The sequence below is a fragment of the Eucyclogobius newberryi genome, unplaced genomic scaffold (assembly GCF_026437365.1).
Source record: "Eucyclogobius newberryi isolate DKJ021-1_F unplaced genomic scaffold, fEucNew1.0.hap1 SCAF_2, whole genome shotgun sequence".
NCBI lineage: Eukaryota > Metazoa > Chordata > Actinopteri > Gobiiformes > Gobiidae > Eucyclogobius > Eucyclogobius newberryi.
The window spans coordinates 38,036,227-38,058,437 of NW_027315834.1; the positions used below are offsets into that span (position 1 = coordinate 38,036,227).

At 42.5% G+C, this 22,211-nt stretch overlaps 4 protein-coding genes across 6 annotated transcripts; 2 read left to right on the forward strand and 2 right to left on the reverse strand.

Annotated features, from left to right (window-relative positions):
- The first annotated feature begins 242 nt into the window (after positions 1-242).
- Positions 243-4,249, forward strand: nefma (neurofilament medium chain a). 2 transcript variants are annotated; one of them, XM_072455252.1, is made up of 5 exons: positions 243-1,377; positions 2,046-2,170; positions 2,683-3,296; positions 3,537-3,728; positions 3,789-4,249. In XM_072455252.1, the coding sequence occupies exons 1-5, from the start codon at positions 373-375 to the stop codon at positions 4,247-4,249; spliced, it is 2,397 nt and encodes a 798-aa protein (XP_072311353.1). In that variant the 5' UTR covers positions 243-372. The 2 variants fall into 2 exon arrangements, with proteins under 2 accessions (XP_072311353.1, XP_072311352.1); XM_072455251.1 differs by having other exon boundaries at positions 3,537-4,249.
- A 4,883-nt stretch (positions 4,250-9,132) lies between these two features.
- nefla (neurofilament light chain a) lies at positions 9,133-12,573 on the reverse strand. 2 transcript variants are annotated; one of them, XM_072455254.1, is made up of 4 exons: positions 11,455-12,573; positions 11,233-11,357; positions 10,587-11,005; positions 9,133-10,095 (listed from the first exon to the last, which is right to left on the reverse strand). In XM_072455254.1, the coding sequence occupies exons 1-4, from the start codon at positions 12,493-12,495 to the stop codon at positions 9,362-9,364; spliced, it is 2,319 nt and encodes a 772-aa protein (XP_072311355.1). In that variant the 5' UTR covers positions 12,496-12,573; the 3' UTR covers positions 9,133-9,361. The 2 variants fall into 2 exon arrangements, with proteins under 2 accessions (XP_072311355.1, XP_072311354.1); XM_072455253.1 differs by having other exon boundaries at positions 9,133-10,098; positions 11,455-12,572.
- Positions 12,574-15,422: 2,849 nt separating this feature from the next.
- On the forward strand, positions 15,423-17,144 carry pgam2 (phosphoglycerate mutase 2 (muscle)). The gene is made up of 3 exons (XM_072455255.1): positions 15,423-15,907; positions 16,039-16,219; positions 16,959-17,144. Exons 1-3 carry the CDS (start codon positions 15,491-15,493, stop codon positions 17,126-17,128), a joined length of 768 nt encoding a protein of 255 aa, XP_072311356.1. The 5' UTR covers positions 15,423-15,490; the 3' UTR covers positions 17,129-17,144.
- Positions 17,145-18,361: 1,217 nt separating this feature from the next.
- LOC140368285 (syntaxin-2-like) lies at positions 18,362-21,825 on the reverse strand. The gene is made up of 8 exons (XM_072455256.1): positions 21,500-21,825; positions 21,332-21,431; positions 20,338-20,412; positions 20,064-20,137; positions 19,285-19,393; positions 18,995-19,068; positions 18,766-18,903; positions 18,362-18,671 (listed from the first exon to the last, which is right to left on the reverse strand). Exons 1-8 carry the CDS (start codon positions 21,530-21,532, stop codon positions 18,489-18,491), a joined length of 786 nt encoding a protein of 261 aa, XP_072311357.1. The 5' UTR covers positions 21,533-21,825; the 3' UTR covers positions 18,362-18,488.
- Between the last annotated feature and the right edge of the window lie 386 nt (positions 21,826-22,211).

The window sequence follows — 22,211 nt, forward strand, 5'->3', positions numbered from 1 at the left end:
TTAACAAAAAGCAACACAGGACAAGTATAGTTAATTTTCACTGGGTTCTTCCTACCCACGTGTTCCAGACCCAGTGGGACCCCGGCCTGAAATGCCCCACCTCCTTAAACTCTCTCTCTCTCTCTCTCTCTCTCTCTCTCTCTCTCTCTCTCTCTCTCTCTCTCTCTCTCTCTCTCGCTCTCTCTTTGAGGCCGAACTCGAGCGGCACCGGCTCAGAGCCTCCTCACATATAAAAGGCTTACAGAGAGGAGCCCTCAGTCGCTCAGAGCCACATCTCTCACCTGCACACACTCCACACACACCACACACACTTCCCCGTGTGCTCTATCCTCCGCCTCAGTTTGCCCTAGTTTCGCTGTGTCCCAGTCAGGCATGGATCCCACAGGGAGCCCGTTCAGGAGAGTCATGGAGACCCGGAGCTATTACAGCCGGCCCGCCGGGTCCCAGTCCAGCGGCTTCCGCTCCCAATCGTGGTCCCGCGCCAGTCCCGCGCCCACTGTGAGCTACAAGCGCAGTGTCAATGTGCCAGTGTCCCGCGCACATACTAACATAGAGAGCGCAGACTTCAGCCTGAACGGGGAATACGCGCGCTCTTCGGAGAAGGAGCAGCTGCAGGGGCTCAATGACCGTTTTGCTGTCTATATCGACAAGGTGCATTTCCTCGAGCAGCACAACCAGCAGCTCGAGGATGAGATCCAGTCTCTGCGGGACAGGCAAGTGTCCCGGACCCAGCTGGGAGACGCATACGATCAGGAGCTGCGAGAGCTGCGTCTGGCTCTGGAGCAGGTGCACCGCGAGAAGGCGCAGGTGCACCTGGACTCAGAGCACCTAGAAGAGGACATTCAGCGGCTTCGCGATCGCTTTGAGGACGAGGCTCGGCTCCGAGAGGACACCGAAGCCATTATCCGGATCCTGAAGAAGGACACGGGCGACGCAGACCTGCTCAAGGCAGATCTTGAGAAGAAAGTTCAGTCTCTTCAGGACGAGGTGGCTTTCATCCGGAATAACCACGAGGAAGAAGTGCGTGAGCTTCTTGCACAAATCCAGGAGGCACAGGTGCGCGTGGAGCACCGGGATATGCACAAGGCTGACATCACCGATGCTCTGCGCGAGATCCGTTCCGAGCTTGAGGGTCACTCCACACAGAACCTGCAGCACGTAGAGGCCTGGTTTTCAAATCGTTACACTAAATTAACCGAGGCTGCGGAACAGAACAAGGATGCTATCAAGTCTGCGCGTGATGAGATTGCAGAATACCGCCGTCAACTCCAGGGCAAAACTGTGGAGCTGGAGTCCGTGCGCGGCACCAGGGATTCCCTCGAGCGGCAGCTCAATGACATCGAAGACCGCCACAACGGCGACCTGGCAAGTCTCCAGGTACAGCACCGTCATTTTACCACATTTACTCTGCTGTGTCACGGTTTATGACTCATAAATGCAGCACTGAAAGTTGTTTAATGTTGATAATAATGAACACGTTTTAGAGGTTATATGAGGTCAAAGAGGTATAACTTGACATAATACTTTTATGCAAACAGTTTTGAATTAATGAATTACAGTTTTACTGTGTTTTATGTTGAGATACGCATAGAATCGTGAGCGTGATGCGGTATTGCAGCATTTGAGTGCTCCGTCATGCTGGTCCTATGCTTATCACCACCTCTCCCGAACTCATACAGTCCCTCTCTAAGGTCCAAGAAAAATCACGATCTCAGGATCAGGTAAGGGCAGCAGCAGTAGCAGCAGCAGCAGTAGCAGCAGCAGCTGAGTGCTTAGTGCTGAGTCAGAGGCTTGGGTCGATGCGTCCATTGGCTCTTGTTTTTTCCTCACATCACACCACTGGGAGTGGGAGGGGTAGGCTGTGGGGGGCTGCCCTTGAAAATAAGACCCTGAATAAATGCGGAGGACTATACTGCGGCAGAAAGAAACTATTAAATAAAAAAAAACAGGAGTGCCAAAGTTATGCTCTATTAGATCAAGGACAATGACCTCACACTGTGCATGGCCAACATGACAATGACAAGTTTGATGCTCGTTTTTTACAGGAAACCATCCACCAACTGGACAATGAGCTCAAGAGCACCAAATGGGAGATGGCACGTCACCTGCGTGAATATCAGGATCTGCTCAATGTCAAGATGGCCCTGGACATTGAGATTGCTGCATACAGGTAAAATAGTATAATTCATATTTGGCTTGTAAAGGATTTTTGAATGAAAACATACAGTGAGTGATGGAAGGGAATTTGACAGTGGTTAACATTAGAATTCAAAGAGAGATATGGCAGCTGCCTATTGCCATTTAGTGCAACGTGGTCAACGTAACCATAAAGCTGTCAGAAACTTGTTTTTTCTTTAAAAGCTGTTAAAAACCTAAATTCTATTGTACTTTTTGTGTATTATGCTAGATACTGCTTTTTAATGTTGTATAAAGTTAATGTTAAAATAGAAGCTAGGCTGGTTTTATATTACTTCTTCATAACAACATATTTTTTTGTGTGTGCTCTTTGTAAGAATAGTGAGGACTATTACTAAAACTATAATTACATATTATTATTAACACATGTAAACATATGTGTAGGCATTCATTAAGGAAAATGCAAAATGTTTTGGGAACATTTGAAGGACTTTATATAATGTGTGTTTAATTTACTCAGACCACATGATATTTGTCTTTCTACAGGAAACTTCTGGAAGGAGAGGAGACTCACTTTGGCACTTTCCCATACCGCCAGACCATCTCCAAATCTAAGTCGGAGGCTCCCAGGCTGAAAGTCCAACACAAGTTTGTAGAGGAAATCATTGAAGAGATCAGGGTGGAGGATGACAAAACCGACATGGATGAAGCTTTGGCTGAGCTTGCTCAGGAGCTGTCTGCAACTCTGGATGAGGATGTAAACGATGAGGAAGGAGGGGAGGAGGGAGAAGAGGAGGGAGAGGGAGAGGACGAGGAAGTAATAGCCTCTTCTGAAGCTAAAGTCAGCTCTAGTGCCCCAGCAGATGAGGTAGAGGAGGAGGAGGAAGAGGGGAAAGACGGTGAAGAAGAGGAAGAGGCTGAAGGGGAAGCAGGCGAGGAAGGAGATAATGAAGAAGAGGAGGGTGGTGACAAGGAAGGAGGAGATGAGGAAGGAGACAAGGATGCGGAGGATGAGGAGGGAGGGGCTGAAGGTGAGGACGGAGGAGAGGAAGGAGACAATGAGGTGGTAGAGGAGACAGTGCTGTGCTCCAAAGCTCCAGAGTCCAAAGCTTCTCCAGAGAAAGAGGGGAGTGGAGGCGAGGACAACGCAGACGAAGAAGGTAATCATTTCTTTATGTACGTATGTATGTTCTTGCCTCATATTTTTACTTTTACTTCAATAGTTACAATGTGAGCAATGCATACATTGAAAACCAATATATTATTAAGCTTTTTTTCTGACTGAAAGTTACAGCTGGAAGGTTATTTAGATACTGTTAACATAGCAGTAGTAGTTGTAGTAATAATAGTCTAATTTGTGTAGGATTTATCTTCACGATTGTTGTTCTCGTTTGTGTCAGATGCTGGTGATGACAAGGAAGAAGAAGAAGCAGATGATGAGAAAGATTCTAAAAGTGGAGATGAGAAGGAGGACAAAGATGACATCAAGAAGGACCAGAAAGACTCTAAGACAGAATCTAAAGATACCAAGTCTGAGTCACCCAAGTCTGGATCTCCTAAGCCTAGTTCTCCAAAGTCGGAATCCCCTAAACCTGGTTCTGCCAAGTCTGAATCTCCTAAGCCTAGTTCTCCAAAGTCTGAATCCCCTAAACTTGGTTCTCCCAAGTCTGAGTCTCCAAAGCCTGGTAGCCCCAAAGAAAGCTCTCCAAAATCAGAGTCGCCAAAAGCCGAGTCTCCAAAGAAGGGGACCGCACCAAAGGATGACAAACCAGAGAAGGAAGATGACAAGAAGGTTGAGAAGAAGGATGCAGCCATGAATGGAAATGCAGATAAAAGCAGCCCCGGAGAGAAAAGCGATGACGGCAAAGATGTGATTGCCAATGGCGTCGATGAGAGCCCGGTGAAAGATGACCTCAACCAAAAAGTCGTCATCACCCAAACAGTCGAGACCATTACCACCGGAGAAGATGGCTCCAAGCGTGTCACCAAATCCGTCACGGTCACAGAAACAGTGAAAGATGTGGAGGAAGAGGTCCAGGAGAAGGTGGTGGCCACGAAGAAGACGGAAAAACACTCCAGTCAGACCGTCAAGCAGGTGACCGAGGCAGAGTAGGAGGCGGCCATCGTGAACCAGAGGAGGAGGAGGAGGGGAGAGGAAGACGAAGCAATCAACCAATCATAACAGCTAGAGTGGCGAACTACAAGATAACACAACATGATCCTAGAAGACAAGCCAAAAACAAAACGCTAAACATCTCCAAAATGCATGTCGAGTGAAAGCTTTAAATGGGCGGAGCAAAGACATTTGACTATTTTTTTCTTCTTTATTTCTTTATGCAGTTTATTTTGGGAAAGGGGGCGGGGGGCTGGGTATCTGCATGCTAGCTCAGGGGAGAGGGTGCCACGTCCTCTTGAATGTGTATGATAGGAACACGTTGTAAAAATAGAGTAAATATATATACTACATCAAAGCAATGATATAGTAATAATTATATTATATATATATATATATATATATATATATATATATATATATATATATATATATATATATATATATATATATATCTCAAAGCAATGAATGCACTAATGGTGGGAAAGGGAGAACTATATTATCAAGAGGTTTTTTGATATAAACGGTACTATAAAGGGTTAAAGGGGCAGCTAAGGAGGGAGGGTCCTCTACACAGATGATGAAGCCTTACTGCACTTGTGACGTTCAATCTACTGAGCCAAAAAAGTAACCAAGACAAATAAATGACAGCAAAGAAAGTCCCGGGGCAACTGAAGGATGGACACATATGACCATATTACATCAAGTTCCCGAAGCTTAACCAACCTATTGACGTCTACTAGCCTTAAACATGCTTTTTATCAGTGTCTGCTATGTTTACCTGAGTGCAACTGATAATAATCAATCACTGTACATGCGCTGATATGTGCATTCTTGTATGCATAGGATGGACTTGAATTTAAATACAAAATAAATGAGGTGCTACTGTTTGCAATCCCATGTCCTTAGACATCATGAACAATTTCCCAGCAGCATTTCCTCAATAAATGTCTAAACAAGCTAAACAAGCTGTGTGATATGTTATTTCTTAGCTTTTCTTTCACTCACTACAGTTGATTGAAACATTATGACAATACAATGGTGTAAAAGTAAGTCAAGTAAAGGACAGAACAGAACAGCAGGCAATGTAGTGCCCCTATGTGTTTGTAAGTTTAGAAAGGAGTGAGACAAACGTGCATTGAGTTCTATTCAATAACTAATATATCATAACTCATACAAACACCATTGTCCGTGTCCCCAAGAAGCACCAGATCGCTGCACATCCAGCCATGACTTTGTAAAACTGATCAAGTTGGCGGACGACACCCCCCTCATTGGTCTCATCTCGGACGGGGATGAGTCTGTCTACAGGAGGGAGGTGGACCGGCTGGTGTCCTGGTGCAGTGGTAACAACCTGGAGTTTAATGCCCAGACAGTGGAGATGATCATGGACTTCAGGAAAGTCACAGCGCCCCAGCCCCACTCGCCCTGACAGACTCCCCCATCACCACTGTAGACTCCTTCTGCTTCTTCTGCACCACCATCACCCGGGACCTCAGGTGGGGGCCCACCATCAGCTCCTTCATCAAGAAGGCCCAGCAGAGGATGTACTTCCTGTGGCAGCTGAGGAAAAGCCAAGCTGCCAGCGCAGATGATGGTGCAGTTCTGCACAGCCATTATTGAGTCCTCCATCACCGTGTGCAGTGTTGGGACAGTTCACTTTCTACATGAACTAGTTCAGTTCATAGTTCATAATTCAAAATGTTTAACTAAGTTCACTGCTCCAAAAAAATAACTAGTTCAGTTATTTTTTTCAATATTATGCAATAATTTTTCGAAATTATTCCACAGCCCAAATACAACCACAGGCAGCAATTATTGTATTAGTTTAATGCTGAAAATATGTGTCAGATTTCATCTTCATATCCAATTTTGAATCCTTACCCAGGATTTACATTCACACTGAAGGGACAGACTTCCCCCATGTGTTGCTGTCCATTCAGTCCACACTAGCAGCAGCTGCAGCTTTCAGCCCCACAGTATATTCTCAAATTCTCAATGAGGGAAAATTTGCTGGGCAAAGTTTGTACAGAAATGTTAGATTGTTCCCATCCTCAAACTCACGTAAATGGTCGTAGCAGGGCGAATCGTTGCTTGCCTGACTAGAATGTGGGCGGGGCTGGTGGGTCAGGCAAACTCCTGCTGCTCTGTTGCTGTCGCGTCCATGCTGCTTTTTGTTTTGATGCGCATGCGCAGTGTGGTGCGATACATTCTCTTTTTGGGCAACTTAACGTGTGTTTTTCGCCTGGAAGTCTCTAGAAACCTTATTGAACGAAAATAAAAAGAATGAACGTGCCGTCCACAGACACCAGAATGAACGCGTTCACATTATCGTTCGCCAGCATTATCTGTTCGTTCAGTTCACGTTCACCAAAATTATGAACGAAAGTTCATGAACGCGTTCAGGCACAACACTGACCATGTAGTACGCTGGAGCCACAGCCAGGGACAAACAGAGACTATAGCGCATTGTGCCTCTGCTGAGAGGGTGATCGGCTGCAGACTTCCATCTCTGCAGGACCTGTACGTCTCCAGGGCTCTGGGACGAGCAGGTCGGATCACAGCCGACCCTTCTCACCCTGGACACGGACTATATGAGCCACTCCCCTCAAGCAGGAGGCCACTCCCCTCAAGCAGGAGGCCAATCCCTTCAGGCAAGAGGCTAAGGTCCATCAGGACCAGAACCTCCCGCCACAAGAACAGTTTCTTTCCCTCTGCATTTGAACTCATGAACACGTCTTAAACACAGGCCACTTTATAATTTAATCACTCACTGCAATGTTTATCAGATAAGATAAGATAAGCCTTTTAACTTTAAAAAACACACTTAATAATCTAAAAAAGCTCTTATATTCTTAATAATATGCACTACATCTGTAAATTGTATGTACATGGTAAGCCTATTTTATTTTTTTCCTAAGTAGATTTAAATAGTTTCTTTAATGTAATGTTTTTCTTTTCCTTAATGCCCCTTTTGATTTTTTAAAATGTTGTTATACTATTGTTCATTGTTTGTTGCACCGAAACAAAGTTCCAATGTTTGTGAATTTTGTTCACTGGCAACGGCAATAAACCTTTTGATTCTGATAATGAATCTCATTATATTATTCAAAATTAAAAGTTTTAAAAATCTACTGAAAAATGTGCTCAATTATAGTACCCTTAGCTATAAAACAGGCTTTGCACTCAAAAATATATACATTTGTTAATGTATTGTAATATGTATTTTGTGGACTGTTTGATAGTGCAAAGCTAAACTAGTAGGTCATGTATACTCATGTTTAGGTAAATGCTTGTTGAATGAGAAGTGAGAGTGTATTTGGGTCAGACTGTGGGCTCTGTGAAATGATCTTATTGTTGAATGCATTTTATTTGCACTCTCATTTATTCCGGTCAATCAGAGGCTGCAGGTGGAAATAAGCCATTTAGCTACAACCTTGTACTGCAGAATCTGTGGAACATTTTTGGCTTTTCTTTTTTACTAACTTACTGTCTCATTGTCCCTTCAAATAAAGACTGAGGTAAAATGGCTTGTGTTATTGACAGAACATACTTGGTTGACCATGTTAATACATTTAAGTGAGGACACCTAGGATATGAACACACATTTTTTTGGGTTGAATGGGAGCGGCTGGCAGTAAATCAATTCCAACCACGCAAGTGTTCAAAATGAGAGAATAATACAAGGAATAAACGAAGTGTGACAGAGCTAGATGTTCAAGAATCGCAAGCATGCTCTACTAACAAAGCAAGTCAGTCAGTGTGGGTCCAACAGCCTTAAGGCCGCTTTTATTCACAATAGAAAACCATCAAGTTGAAAATGATTGGTGAGACTCTACTCTAAAGCTGGGGAGAGAGAGGCATGCTACTGGTGACAAACAAGATTAAAAACAAATCCATTTCCATAACAGAACACCCAATAACAAGTGGTTCATCAACAATAACTAAATTAAATCGCCAACTAAAGTGAGCACCAATCCTCCCCAGCAACCTAAAGACCTACTGCAGGACTGTTAGATTATACAGACTAAAGGTACTAAATTAACTACACGAAACGGCAACCAGCACTGAGCCTGTAAGCACAGTGCAGTTAGTATTAACAGTTTCATTACATTCATAATTCAATCAAGATAAAAGTATACCTTTAAACACTGGACTGTTAAGACCATACAATGTATAATACAAAATTACAAGTGAGTCTTTTTGCTTTGTGACTTACTCACATGACTGAGCTAACCCTGCCACAATAGGATTTATAAGTCACTACAGGGGAGAATTAAACTCATTTAAAACAGCGATGATGTGTCATTGGGAAAGACATTTTATCATATATGCATATATATCTATGTATGTATGTATAATTGTATACACATATGTATGTATGTATGACTATGATTTGTGAGTGAGTAACTGGGTATGGTCAGACGACATGACACGTCATGTAGGAAGTGAATTATACCTTACTGTAATCAGTCAGGAAAATGCAAATTTGTATTTTTAAAAAAAATATATATCCGCATTAGAACAGAATATACAGCTTAGGCTTAATAGTAGAACTGTAATTAAAGTTTTTTATGCCAACACCACACTTTGAAAATGCAAGGCCTGTCATGAGACAGGAATGAGTAATAACTGGCATCTTGTGTGGATTGGGGAGTTCTGGTGTAATCATCAGTGTTGCAGAATACTACTACTTGAAGTATTTCCTCAATAGAAGAGCATCCTATGCCTGAATGTGACATGTATAAACATGCATATACATAATGCATTTTTGCATATTGAAATCCATACAAGACAAGACAACAATGATAATGTCTTTCTCTAACATCTCTAAAAACAAACTGCTAGTTCACAATGAGATAAAAGATGATAAATACACTTCATAAGGGTTGTAAGAAGTCTTTATTCTATCACCAAAACACACGCGTTTGGACACGTTACATTCAAGTGTATACAGACATATTTATGGACTAGTTTGTATATTGGCAAGCAGGTACCCTTGTCAAGTTACTGCAAATAGCTACTGTACTTTGAAGAAAAGAGCACCATGAAACAAGCAGGTGCCTCTATGAGAATGGAGCAGATATTTGGGACTACAGCTCGCTCGCTCGATTACTTCTTACTCTTGGTGTCAGTATCTTTGCTTTTGTCCTCTGCAGGTTTGGCGGCTTTTCCCTCCTCCTTTGGTTCAGCTTTGACGTCTGTCTTTGGAACGGCCTTCTCCTCTTTTGCTGGAGCAGATTTCTCCTCTTTTGCTGGGGCAGATTTCTCCTCTTTTGCTGGGGCAGATTTCTCCTCTTTTGCTGGGGCAGATTTCTCCTCTTTTGCTGGAGCAGATTTCTCCTCTTTTGCTGGAGCAGATTTCTCCTCTATTGCTGGAGCAGATTTCTCTTCTTTTACTGGAGCAGATTTCTCTTCTTTTTCCTTCTTTTCTGGGCCAGGTTTCTCCTCTTTCTCAACCTTTTCTGCTTTTTCTGGTGCTGGCTTGTCTTCTTTTTTGCTCACAGCTTCATCCTTTTCCTTGTCAGATTTAGCTTTATTTTCCGGGGCGGCCTTTTCCTCTTTCTCTGGAACCTTTTCTACTTTCTTAGCATCAACTTTCTCCTCTTTTACTGGTTTCTCATCACCCTTTTTTGGCTCTTCCTTCTCATCTTTTGGCTCGTCTTTGGCATCTGTGTCTTTGTCTTCGGAGTCTTTGTCGTCACCTCCGTCGTCCTTGTCCTCCTCTTGCTCTTCCTCTTTTACCTCGCTCTCTTCTTCCCCCTCTCCTTTGTCGTCTTTCTCTGCTTCTCCCTCCTCCTCTGCAGCTTCTGTCTCTTCGCCCTTTTGGTCTACCTCATCACCACCTGCTTGGAAACAGTAGTAAGACAAAGTTTTAATACATCAAATAGGTAACAAATTGAGTTTTACTTCATAACAACCAACTAGCTTTTAGTTTGTAGGGGGCGTAAATGAATAGTGTGTGAAACCATGACTATGATTTGGCCTTACTGTAGTATATTAAATTTTGAGGTAGTAAATGTTAGAAAGATGTCTATAATTTTGTACGTTGGGTCAGGTATAAAAACAATTCAGATATTTCCTAAAACCTTGTACTGTAAATATTAAATCACATTATAAAACCTCACAGACACACAATTACAGATTTTGAACGTTGTCGTAAACTTGATAAAGCAGCTATATTTTTGGCATTATATTGAATTCACATGGACGGTGATAGAGATCCTTTGTAACCTTGGGTTTAAAAGGTGGAAAATGTGCCATAAATATTGTATGTCGGGTTTATACATTTTCCTCAAATCCTAAATGTTTTGTTGACACAGAGTTTTCTTCTAACCTTCTTCTGCCTCAGTAGCCTCCTCCTCTTCTTTTGCCTCTTCTTCTTCCCCTTTCTCTCCCTCTCCTTCGTCGTCTCCTCCCTCCTCTTCTTCCTCTTTAGCCTCTTCTTCTTCCTCCTTGGCCTCTTCAGTCTCCTCTGCTCCCTCTTCTTCTTCCTCCTTCTGTTCCTCCTCCTCCTCTTCCTCCTCCTCGGCGGGTGGGCTGGCCTCTGCCTGGGGGGCGTGGCTGGCGGAGATGAGGCCCTCGGTGGTGCTGGAGCTGAGCAGACGTGATGTCATCATGTAGGAGGTGCCCGAGCTCAGGCTTGAGAAGACGGGGCGGCCGTAGGAGGGAGCGGACAGACTGTGGCTGTACAGAGAGGCCACGGCCCCGACTCCACCCACGTTGAAGCGAGACTCCTCCCCCTCCAGTAGCTTCCTGTATGGGGAATGGACAAACACAGACAATGAAAGATTAGTGTGGCTTAGAGGAAATCTTTACTTTCTTACATTAGGCATTTGGAATTGTAATTGACTGAAAATCTAACACATTCTCAGTCTGTTTTATTTATTAAGATGTTGTCATTCTTTAATAATGTAGTCAGTTGGGTTGAAAGCAGGAATAAAGTAAACATAAATCAGGACCCCGTGACTAAATAGTTGTACCTGTATGCAGCAATCTCAATATCCAGGGCCATCTTGACATTGAGAAGGTCTTGATACTCTTTCATATAGCGAGCCATTTCCTGTTTGGTGCCCCTCAGCTCATTTTCCAAGTCTCCAATAGTGTCCTACACAGAAGAAGACACACAAGCAGTGATAGTGCAGACATTATTACAAACACAGAGAGGATGTTAGGTATCAGGTAACCATTCCTGTAACACTCACATGCATAGATGCTATTTCTGCACCGTTCTTGTCGTCCGTCTCGTGTAATTGTTTCTCCAGGGACTCATTCAGGCCTCGGCACGCATCTATCTCCAGGATGCGGTTTTGCAGTTGGCGTCTGTACTCTCCTGCTTCATCCTTGGAGCTCCTTACTGCGTCTGTGTGCTGGGCCACGGTCTCAGTCAGCGAGCCCACCTTCCCCCTGAACCACTCCTCCGCCGCCTGGATGTTCCTGGCCGCCAGCCTCTCGTACTGGGATCGAATGTCCCGCAGAGCCCCCGACAGGTCTGGAGCAGCAGCCTCAGACTCGACAGCGACCTGAACTCCCAGATGCACCTGGGCCTGGAGCTCAGCCAGTTCATTTTCATGGACCCTCTTGAGGAAGGCGAGTTCTTCTAGCAGGGTTTCCACACTCTTCTCCAGCTCGGCCTTTGCCAGGGCAGCCTGGTCAGCTTCACGTCGGGCCTCCATGAGGCGACCCTCTGCATCTTCTCGAGCCAGGACCTCCTCTTCATAACGACCCTGGAGGGCACTCAGGGTCTGCTCCAAGCGCTCCCTCTGCCCCAGGGCAGCTTGTTGCTCTGCCCTGGCCTCGTCAATAGCAGCCCTGAGAGCTCGGGCCTCCTGCTCGTACATTGACCTCAGACGAGATGGCTCTGTGTGCCTCTGCCTCAGAATCATCAGCTCAGCCTCCAGTGCGCGGTTCTGCTGCTCCAGCTCTCTTACCCTCTCGATGAAGCCAGCAAAGCGGTCATTGAGGTTTTGCAGTTGGGAGCGCTCCTGGGTACGAACTGCCCGAAACTCTGTGCTGATCTGGGCCGCCTGGTTGAGCTCCAGCTCCAGAGACTGGGCCGAGGAGGAGGAGGAGTGCAGCACCCGACTTGGAGAGGAGTACTGCACACGGGAAGATGAGGACACGGTGTGGGGGGCATACACAGAGTGGGTCCTGCCCCGGGAGGTGACGCGGGGGGAAGACTCCACATACCAGCGGCGGTAGGATGGGGAAGGTGAGTAGTAGGGGTCATATCCGATACCACTCATGATGAGGACAAAGCTGCTCTCCCTCTCCTTTGACTGAGTGTGAGATGTCGGTTGGGCTCAGGTCGAAGCCTCGAATGCTCACTGCTGCAGCACCGGTGCCTTTTATACAGAGAGAGGGAGCTCTGACGCAAGCGCTTTACCCAAACTCTGACTATGCAGCCTCGATAGTCTTACACTGCAATGGCAGGTAGTAAGACAGCAGGGACCCTGGGAATACATGTGGGAGGGGTTAATGAGGGAAGAGGGAGAGTACAAGAGGTTTGACAATAGTACAATAGTTACCTTTTTATTTTTATTTTAAATTTTATGATACCAATGATGTAGAACACAGCAGCAACAATGTAAATAATTATCATAAATAAAACTTGAAGCACTTGTACAGTGAGCTCATTTTTACTTTTTCTTATTTCAAAAACACAACAAATTATATATTTTCAATGTAAAACTTATCTTACTGTAAGACTATGCATACTGCAGGAGGGGAGCGGTGTGTTGTTGTGGTGGGGGAGGGGCTGTCCTCATTCACAGCAGTGACTCAGCATGTCTCCTAGTGGTGGAAATCAGAAGTACAGCTCTGACCTCAAAGAACCAGACACTTAAAATACAGAGAAAAGTGAGAGAGCACATACCTAGGGAGACTCTGTCAGTTGAACCACTGAATATATATACCATATATGTATCAAGATTTAATAATATGTAAATTTGTGTACATATTTTCATTTTTTATTCTTATTAGTCTTTTCATCTGATAGCTTATTATGACTTGTTCATTGTTTTATTGTTTTGTGTTGCATTGGTCACCAAAAAAAGTTCCTATGTTTTGAATTTTGTTCATTGATAAACCTATTCTGATATATTTTTGATATATATAAATATATATATATATATATATATATATATATATATATATATATGCTCACTGCTCACAATATATGATAAAACTTAATCACTACCGTAATTATAATTACGTAATAAAGGAATATCTTATCTTAATTACCTTACCTCTTATTGTCTTGTTTCTGTGATTTCAATGTTCAATTTGTTCACAACTAAAGATTTTCCAGTTTGATTTTGCAGCACTCTACTGTGTTCTATTTTTGAATATGCATATGGTGTGCTAAATGTCTTCCAATGTATTGCGGCAGCAGCAGTGCCCACCCCACAGTGCTTACCAGTGGAGTACCCAAAAAGAGGTGCTTCGGGCGGGGGAGATACGGAGCAGAATGCTGACTCATCGTATCGGCTGATGATCACACAAACCCCCGTGTACACTTTTCTCTACCTAACAGCACTGACTGTCTGCCGCTTTTCTCTGCACAAGTCATGTCAAAAGGAAATGTGTTTACACGCACAAGTCATTAAGTTTTGCATAAAAGTAAGTATTTGAATGAACAGTTATGTGTATGGGCTGATACATAAGAGTTAGGGTAGACAGTGCGCTTAGAAGAAACTTGTGACACCTATATACTTTTCATATGTTTGTCAGTAATGCAAGTTAGGTTAAAATTAGGTCTGAAAACAATAATGCATTATAAGGAGATTTTGGGAACACTTTGAATCAACTAAATCTTAAATAAGGATTAGTATCTAGTTAATTAAGGAATAAGGATTAGGAGTTAAGCCTGAATCATTCTCAACAAACTATTTGTTAAGTCTTTGTGCTATTAAAAGTGTAGTTATTGGAAGGCAGATACAGATATTTTTAAGGATTTAAAGTAAAAGATCTGAGTCTCTATGATTTCATGCTGCAGTTTTGCTTTTATTTGTCATATCCTATACATAGATTATAATTTGATTTAATGGTGCAGGATGCTGCGACTCTTCTTCACTCAATATATTGCTTTGTTTTCAAGCGTCATCACATTCTTCTGCTGTCTCTAGAGTAGCATGAACTTGATGACCTCCTTTACTTATTCAGGCTTTGTAGTAGTAGTGGTAGTGGTAGTGGTAGTGGTAGTGGTAGTGGTAGTGGTAGTGGTAGTGGTAGTGGTAGTGGTAGTGGTAGTGGTATTGGTAGTGGTAGTGGTAGTGGTAGTAGTAGTAGTGGTAGTAGTAGTAGTAGTAGTAGTAGTTGTAGTAGTTGTAGTAGTTGTAGTAGTTGTAGTAGTTGTAGTAGTTGTAGTAGTTGTAGTAGTTGTAGTAGTTGTAGTTGTAGTAGTTGTAGTAGTTGTAGTAGTTGTAGTAGTAGTAGTAGTAGTAGTAGTTGTAGTAGTTGTAGTAGTTGTAGTAGTTGTAATAGTTGTAGTAGTTGTAGTAGTTGTAGTAGTTGTAGTAGTTGTAGTAGTTGTAGTAGTTGTAGTAGTAGTAGTAGTAGTAGTAGTAGTAGTAGTAGTAGTAGTAGTAGTAGTAGTAGTAGTAGTAGTAGTAGTAGTAGTTTGAGAGAAGCCAGTTACGGTTACTGTTTTTACAGATTGGAATTTTACTGTTTAACAACTTATGTGGCTCTAAAATTATAACTTAAGTAGAACTTAAAGTGAAAACAGAGTAGAGGGAAGTTTTGTTTACTCTGTACACAGCACAGTTTCAACTATATACAGTACTGCTCACAGCATGTATGAAAAGCATATTAGTCAACAGTATTGACAATAACTTAATATCAATCAATTGCAGTTATTGTATCAGGTATAGCAAGATATTACCATACCATATTATATTACGTCAAATGCATGCACTAAGTCTTCTTTAGACCTGATCTTTATACTTTTGTTTCACAGATGCCCCTTTAAAAGTCATGTTGCTATTTTGGCCTAATCCCTGACCTCTGGCCTTCGCAGCTAGACGTTCACACCAGCTTTTTCAGTGTGTGGCGGTCATTGGCGTGACTTTGTGTCCGTCACAGAAGCACCAGCTCCTACAGGTGGTTCGTGACAGAGTCCTGCCCGCTCTGTGCAGCTCCCATGCACGCAGCTATAAAAAGAGTGGCATGTGGACTGGGGCTCACTGTTGGTCGGCCCGTGTGTGCGCGTGAGCATTTTGTTTTAGAAACGCCGCAAACATGACTGCTGTTCATCGCTTGGTTATCGTACGCCACGGTGAGAGCCAGTGGAACCAGGAGAACCGTTTCTGCGGCTGGTTCGATGCCGACCTCAGTGAGAAAGGCGTGGAGGAGGCCAAGCGCGGCGCCAAGGCCATCAAAGACGCCGGCATGAAGTTTGACATCTGCTACACCTCCGTGCTCAAGCGTGCGATCATGACACTGTGGACCATCATGGAGGGCACGGACCAGATGTGGCTGCCTGTGATTCGCACCTGGCGTCTGAATGAGCGTCACTACGGCGGCCTCACGGGTCTCAATAAGGCGGAGACGGCGGCGAAGCACGGCGAGGAGCAGGTGAAGATATGGAGACGTTCGTTCGATACCCCTCCTCCTCCCATGGACAAGGACCACGCTTACCACAAAATCATCAGTGAGGTACGGCTGGAGGAGATCATTGGCACTGTTACTGCAATTGTGTTAACGTGTATAATTCAATTCATATACAACTTGAGCAGTGTTAAAAGGTGCTTTTGGCGCGCGAATAAAGACGCCTATGCCCCCTTTAGTCACGTCGCTACAAGGGCCTGAAACCTGGTGAACTGCCCACTTGTGAATCCCTCAAGGACACCATTGGCCGCGCCCTGCCTTTCTGGAACGATGTCATTGCTCCAGAAATCAAAGCTGGGAAGAACGTGATCATCGCGGCCCATGGCAACAGCCTTCGCGGCATCGTGAAGCACTTGGAAGGTACGTTTGACAAACAAAGAATAAAGTGCACATGTCTGTTCATTCTTGTATGCAAAGGCTGGAGTGAAAAAAAGGGGAGTAAGACATTTGGCACACAGCAAACACAGTTGTGATTATGGTGCATATAAATAGCACAGCGCAGACGGTCATGAGGGCGGTTCCAGTTACAGTCGTGACCTTTATGAAGAAAGGTTGCGTGCACTGACAGAGAGGCCGGACGTGGAGAGATCCAGTGATACCGCGAAAAGGTGGATTTTTAAACGTAGATTTCAGTTATTCCACATGCTCAGAAATGCCTCTACATTATTGGGGTGACAAAGATGGTGCCTGTAAAATTTTGCAATTCAATTTAAGTTGAAAGGTTGTATATTTTGTAGTGAATCTCTGTAATCAATGCAAAATACCAGGGTATTTTAGCTGGCCTCATGTTGCAAGGATCTGTACACAACACACATCTATCTATCATACATCAGCATTTTAATGTAGAAAACAAACTATTTTTCTTAGTTAAAGATTCCTGCCAGAGACATATTTACATTTAAAATACTGATTGCAATTAGGATATCATATAGTAAACAATCTGATTTAAATAGAGCCAAGAGTATTTGCTAGACTTTTGTGCTAGACATTTATTTATTGTATTTCCATCTCTCTGACCACCAGACAGCTCCGAGTGCTATCAGTTACATTAGCTCTGTCTGTCAGCTCATCGCACTCACCTCTCTGTCCGCCTCCACAGGTATGTCCGACGCAGCCATCATGGAGCTCAACCTTCCCACTGGAATCCCAATTGTGTATGAACTGGATGCCGACCTCAAGCCTGTCAAACCCATGGCCTTCCTGGGAGACGAGGAGACCGTGAAGAAGGCCATGGAAGCTGTGGCTGCTCAGGGCAAAGTCAAGAAGTAAAAGTGCACATAAAAGAGCCAAAGGACACTAAATCCAGCTGTTAGTCCATCCTTGTACTTTTTTTTTTTAATCCAACATCCATTCCAACAAATTATAGTAAATTCTATTGCAATATGAATATCCCTTCGAGTTAAATGACTTGAGCTTGATTGATATATTTTTTAAGTATCATCTGAATACTGGTAAGACTTTATTTAGTTTTGAAGGTCTGGACTTTTTTGTTGCATAAAGCTCAATTTTCTGTCTGAAATTAGAAAAATATTCAAACCAGTCAAAAATACCTCAAAATTACACCTACAAACAAATGTGAATCTAAACTTGAAGTAGATAAAATGAGATTCACATCCTAAAATCAAGCCAGTTTAACTTATAGACATTCAAACCTTTATGCAGAACAGTGAATGGCACCGTCCAATTTATCCCTGTGGAATTTCTCACAATAAATCCTGTTTTTGTGTAAATATGTCTCCACGCCATCACTTCCTAATGTCTGATTCCCTCACCCCCTCTTCAAATTTCATTGTCATCCCCGTTACCTTCTACTTGGGTTTCAAATATGGAAACAAGTGGTTTCAGCAAAGTGCAAAGGTGCTGTGAAATCGAATCCGAGATGAAGGGGAGAGAGGTGCATCTTCTGAGGGGAAAAGTCAATGGGTTCATTTTGGCTGCGATCCTGTGGTGCAGTCAAACAGTCTGAATTTAGCCTCCCCTAGTGTCTGAAACAAAGACTTTTAAAGTGGTAGGAACAACAAAGCACGTTTCATTGTTTTCCATTAGCATGAAGTCATTTATAACCAACTCTTTACTAAATGTATACTATGTGTTGCTATGTGGTGCTATATAGTTTTGGACTATTTCAGCTGCTTCTGATTATACAATTTACCTGTATTAGGACATTACTTTCAACATTATTGTATGAAAGTTAGGTTTAAATCATGATAATAACCGGAAAGATTGTTAACAACAAAACTATTTAGTTGATCAATTAATGAATTGCCATTAATAGAAAAATAGGCAACAACTTCCGTGGGACAACGACGCCCTCTACTGGACAAAGTGGAACAAAGCAGTAGAGACTGTTCCGTGTCTGGTATGGATTGTGGAAAATGTTTAATAAAAAAAATAGGTTAACAACTTAGTTTAGCCTCAATACATAATATAATAACAACATTAAACAATAAATACTCGAAAATGTTTTGACAAATCACAAAACTAAATCACCTTTTCAACCTGAAACATACTTCATGACGCGGGTAAAGGGAAATCAACAGCCATAACACATTTTAAGCGCAAATTTGATAACGTGAATATATAAATATTTTAAAAAACATACAAAGATAACCAAGTAGTTGTGCGGCAGTTATGTCGTACTTTTATCAGAGGCAGTTTTGGAATGTTTCCGGAAAGACCTCAGGAAGACTGGAGGGACCAACTTGAAGGTACTTTTCTTGTACTCGATGGCTTTATCAGTCACTTTTTTGGAGTGGTCAATGTAGTCTGCTGCACTCATCACGTTCTTCTCTATGTTGTTCACCAACTCCCCCTGGTGACCACACAAGAAAATAAAAAAACATTGTGACCTTCAATGGAGTTATCAATATATTGTTAATTTACTTCAAAAGATAAACAAATCTTGCCTGATTCTCCACCAGCAAAGCAATATCGGTAAATAATTCATGTAACTCCCTGATGCTGGACTCCAAGCTCAAGATGTGAACATGGCGGAACTCGATTTCATTTAGCGCCTCACTTGATAGTTGTGAATCGCATTTCACCTGCGTGGAAACAAATCAAAATGAAATATACAAACGCACAGACAAAAAGAGTGACTTCGGTATGTATCGTACGGGAAAAGCGTTCGCTCACATCAGATATGAAGATCGAAAGACTATCACAGTTCAGCATCTCCTCCAACGCTTCATCTGTAGTGACTTTATCCACTGTGTTCGAGAGAAAAAAACAAGAACATAACTTTAAGTAATCTTCTGTTAAGCTCCTTGAAACCACTTCAAATGAGCAGACAACTTTATAGACAACGAATGTCAACGTTTTGGCACAGGATCTCTGAAACGCATTTAATTAGCGTCCAAGCGCAGTCGGTGTTGCAGGACGGTGCGACAAGCGAAGGTGACCTCACTGTCGCTTTGGCCACTCACCAATCTCCAGCTGCCTCTGAATATGTGCTTTGCATCTCTCCCTGAAGTTGGTCTGGGCCCTGTAATAGCGCCGCATGACCTCCACAAAGCACCGCGTCAGGTGGGAGTGCTGGAAAAGCATCGTGTAGGTTATTATACGTTTTGTAGTTCGAGAATCGCATTGGAAAAAAACAATCCCCAAAAGGCTGAAGAGTGCACAGTAAAACGTTACAACTAAACCACATGAACAAACAATGAACATGAGTTGTAAAACACTGTGAGATAAGCCAGCTAAAAAAGAGGAAGCTGCTAAATAAATATAGTGACGTGCTTATTTAAACTTCAAAGTGCATTGTTCAAGCTTGTGATGGCTTGAATGAGATGTAAAGTAAATTAATTGTTCAAGCATTTCAAATCAGTTATATTGACATTAATGCTTGGTTAATGTTTTGCTGGATAAATAAAACGTATGCTTGTCAAACTTTGTCTCAAATAAATATGATTAAAGGTCCCATGTCATGTAAAATCGACTTTTCAGAGCTTTTAACCTTCTTTCAGTGATATTGGTGCCTCATATATGTTCTTTTTGATTGATTCCTGCAGTTTTTAGAGAGAGTACAGTCTACATCCTTTTCCTCAGATGTGCAGATGGACGGGGCCTACTCACTGCAACGCGTCATAATCACCGCATGGCCCCCCCTTCCCCCCTTCAAACTATTAAATTGTATAATCAGAAGAATCTGACGCTAACAATAACAATAATACAGTACAACTAGTTGCAATGCTGACACAGGCCATACCTGGTTCTTGTAAATGCGCTGAAACACTGAAAGACTTTGGCAGTTCTCATCTGTGGGCGTGTCTTTCTGCATGGCTGGAATCAAAACAAGGTAAAACAAGATGCACAATAAGAGATTTGAAGTTGGAGTTTACGTTGCGGTCTAATTTGCCAATCAAATGTAGTGTAGTCCGTGTCGAGCGTGCTGTGCTCTGCGTTGTGTTAGCGTGGTGACACAACAAAAACAGTGATATTACTCATGTTAAACAAAAACAAACATTACAGTGTCCATTTACCTTTTAGTTTGACTTGAACCAAAGTTGAATGCTTTTTAATGTCCTTGTTGAGCTTCTCCAGCTCTTGTGTGTTTTCTAAAACATGAAATATAACACATTTCAATAAGATCTTATGCATATGGTTATCCTGAGCACATACACAAAAATCAGTAAGCTAAAGAAGGCTATTAAATATACATTGAACGTTATAAGTAGGGCGGCCAACTTAAATCATAGTCAAGGTGTGCAATGTGGTGGGATTGGCTGGGACTAATATGTTGAATTCACGTTATTAGATGCTACTAAACCATATCATTTTCAGTTTTTATCAACCATAATACACAATGGGGGTTGGTAAAGCAGTAGCTCATAAAGTTTTACAACACCCTAAAAGTAATGATTTAAAGAGGAATATTTATTTGATCATGTTTTATGTGTTCAAATCTCTCTGCCATTGGACTTCTCTCACTTTATGAACTGAATTTGCAATGCCAGTCTTACTGTATGCATTGTATTAAACTTACTTTTTATTCCCACACATAATCTATTGCCCTTATTTTATTGTCATACTTTTACTATTATTATAATCCATTGTTCAAGGATTATAATACTAATACTAATACTTTTGAACATTCTGCAAAAAGTACAAGTTTTTCAAATGTCAAACGTAATAGCACACGTACTACTGCGAAAGCGATCATAATGAGGTATAACTTGTTGAAATCGGTTGAAGCGTTAAGGAGTTGACACTGGCTAAATGGAAAATATAATAATAATAAAAAAATTGTGACATCACTCACAATACAAGCACATAATAGTCTAAGAGGGGCCCAAACGGCACAAGTAGTCATCTAAATAACTGGTTATATTGAATCCTAAAGCCATATAAAGCTATTTAAAACGACAACAACACATTCGACAAGCATTATTAAGACCCTCCCAGAAAACACAGTCCCTTCCCCCACTTCACCCGCACACAACATAAACAAGAAGACTAAAACTACGTGTCACTTACTTTTGTCATGATTTTGACTGCACATTATTACATTTTGTCTTCGCTCCACTTGTTCCGTTTGGGCTGTGATCGTGTCAATGAAACCTTTCACATCCTCCACCTGCACACGCAAAACACAATGCAAAAACAAACCACACATCAAACTGAAAACTGATTATTACCACTTACCGTTTTGAAGAAATGCTCAATTTTTGCATTCATCGCTGCAATATTCAGCTAAAACCGCGCGCAAAGCTTTACAATAGCCAATTACTACGACTTATTCAAGCGGGATGCTGCTGCCATATGCTGCTGCTGCTGGGAAGAAAGAAGCCACTCCCCGGACTATTTCTCCACGGAAAATTCAAATATTTCCATTTACTGCATCACTTCGAGGACTCGATCGCGCGTACAATCTCCAGACATTTAAACTTTCTCGAGGCTGCGGTGGAGAAAAGTGCTCCACGTCGCTGTCGGTGGTTGTTTACAGAGTTGTAACCGTCACCTGCAAAGCGCGCACCTGACTGCAGAGAGCTCGTGTACGCATGCGCGGCAAAACAATGACCTCACCGCGCGACCTCACGCGCTCGGCCGTCGTTTCCGGTTTCCCCTCGTGGCAGGTCGTTCCTCCGGGAAGTAAACATTAGAACGATATTATAATAGATCCATGACTAGAACACTGCTGTTGTGTCGTGTCAGGTGAGGTTTCCACGTGCAATAAATATATAAATAAATGCGGCAAGTGTTTGTGGAAATTCACCTGTAGGTTCATCATTTCGCCACAAGAAAGCGCTGTTGCCTTAACTTATTCTGACGTCATCGATGAGTCATCCAGCACAAGCGGAAACATTTACAGTCTGTAAAACAAGTACAAATGACCTTTCAACTGGCAGATTTCACT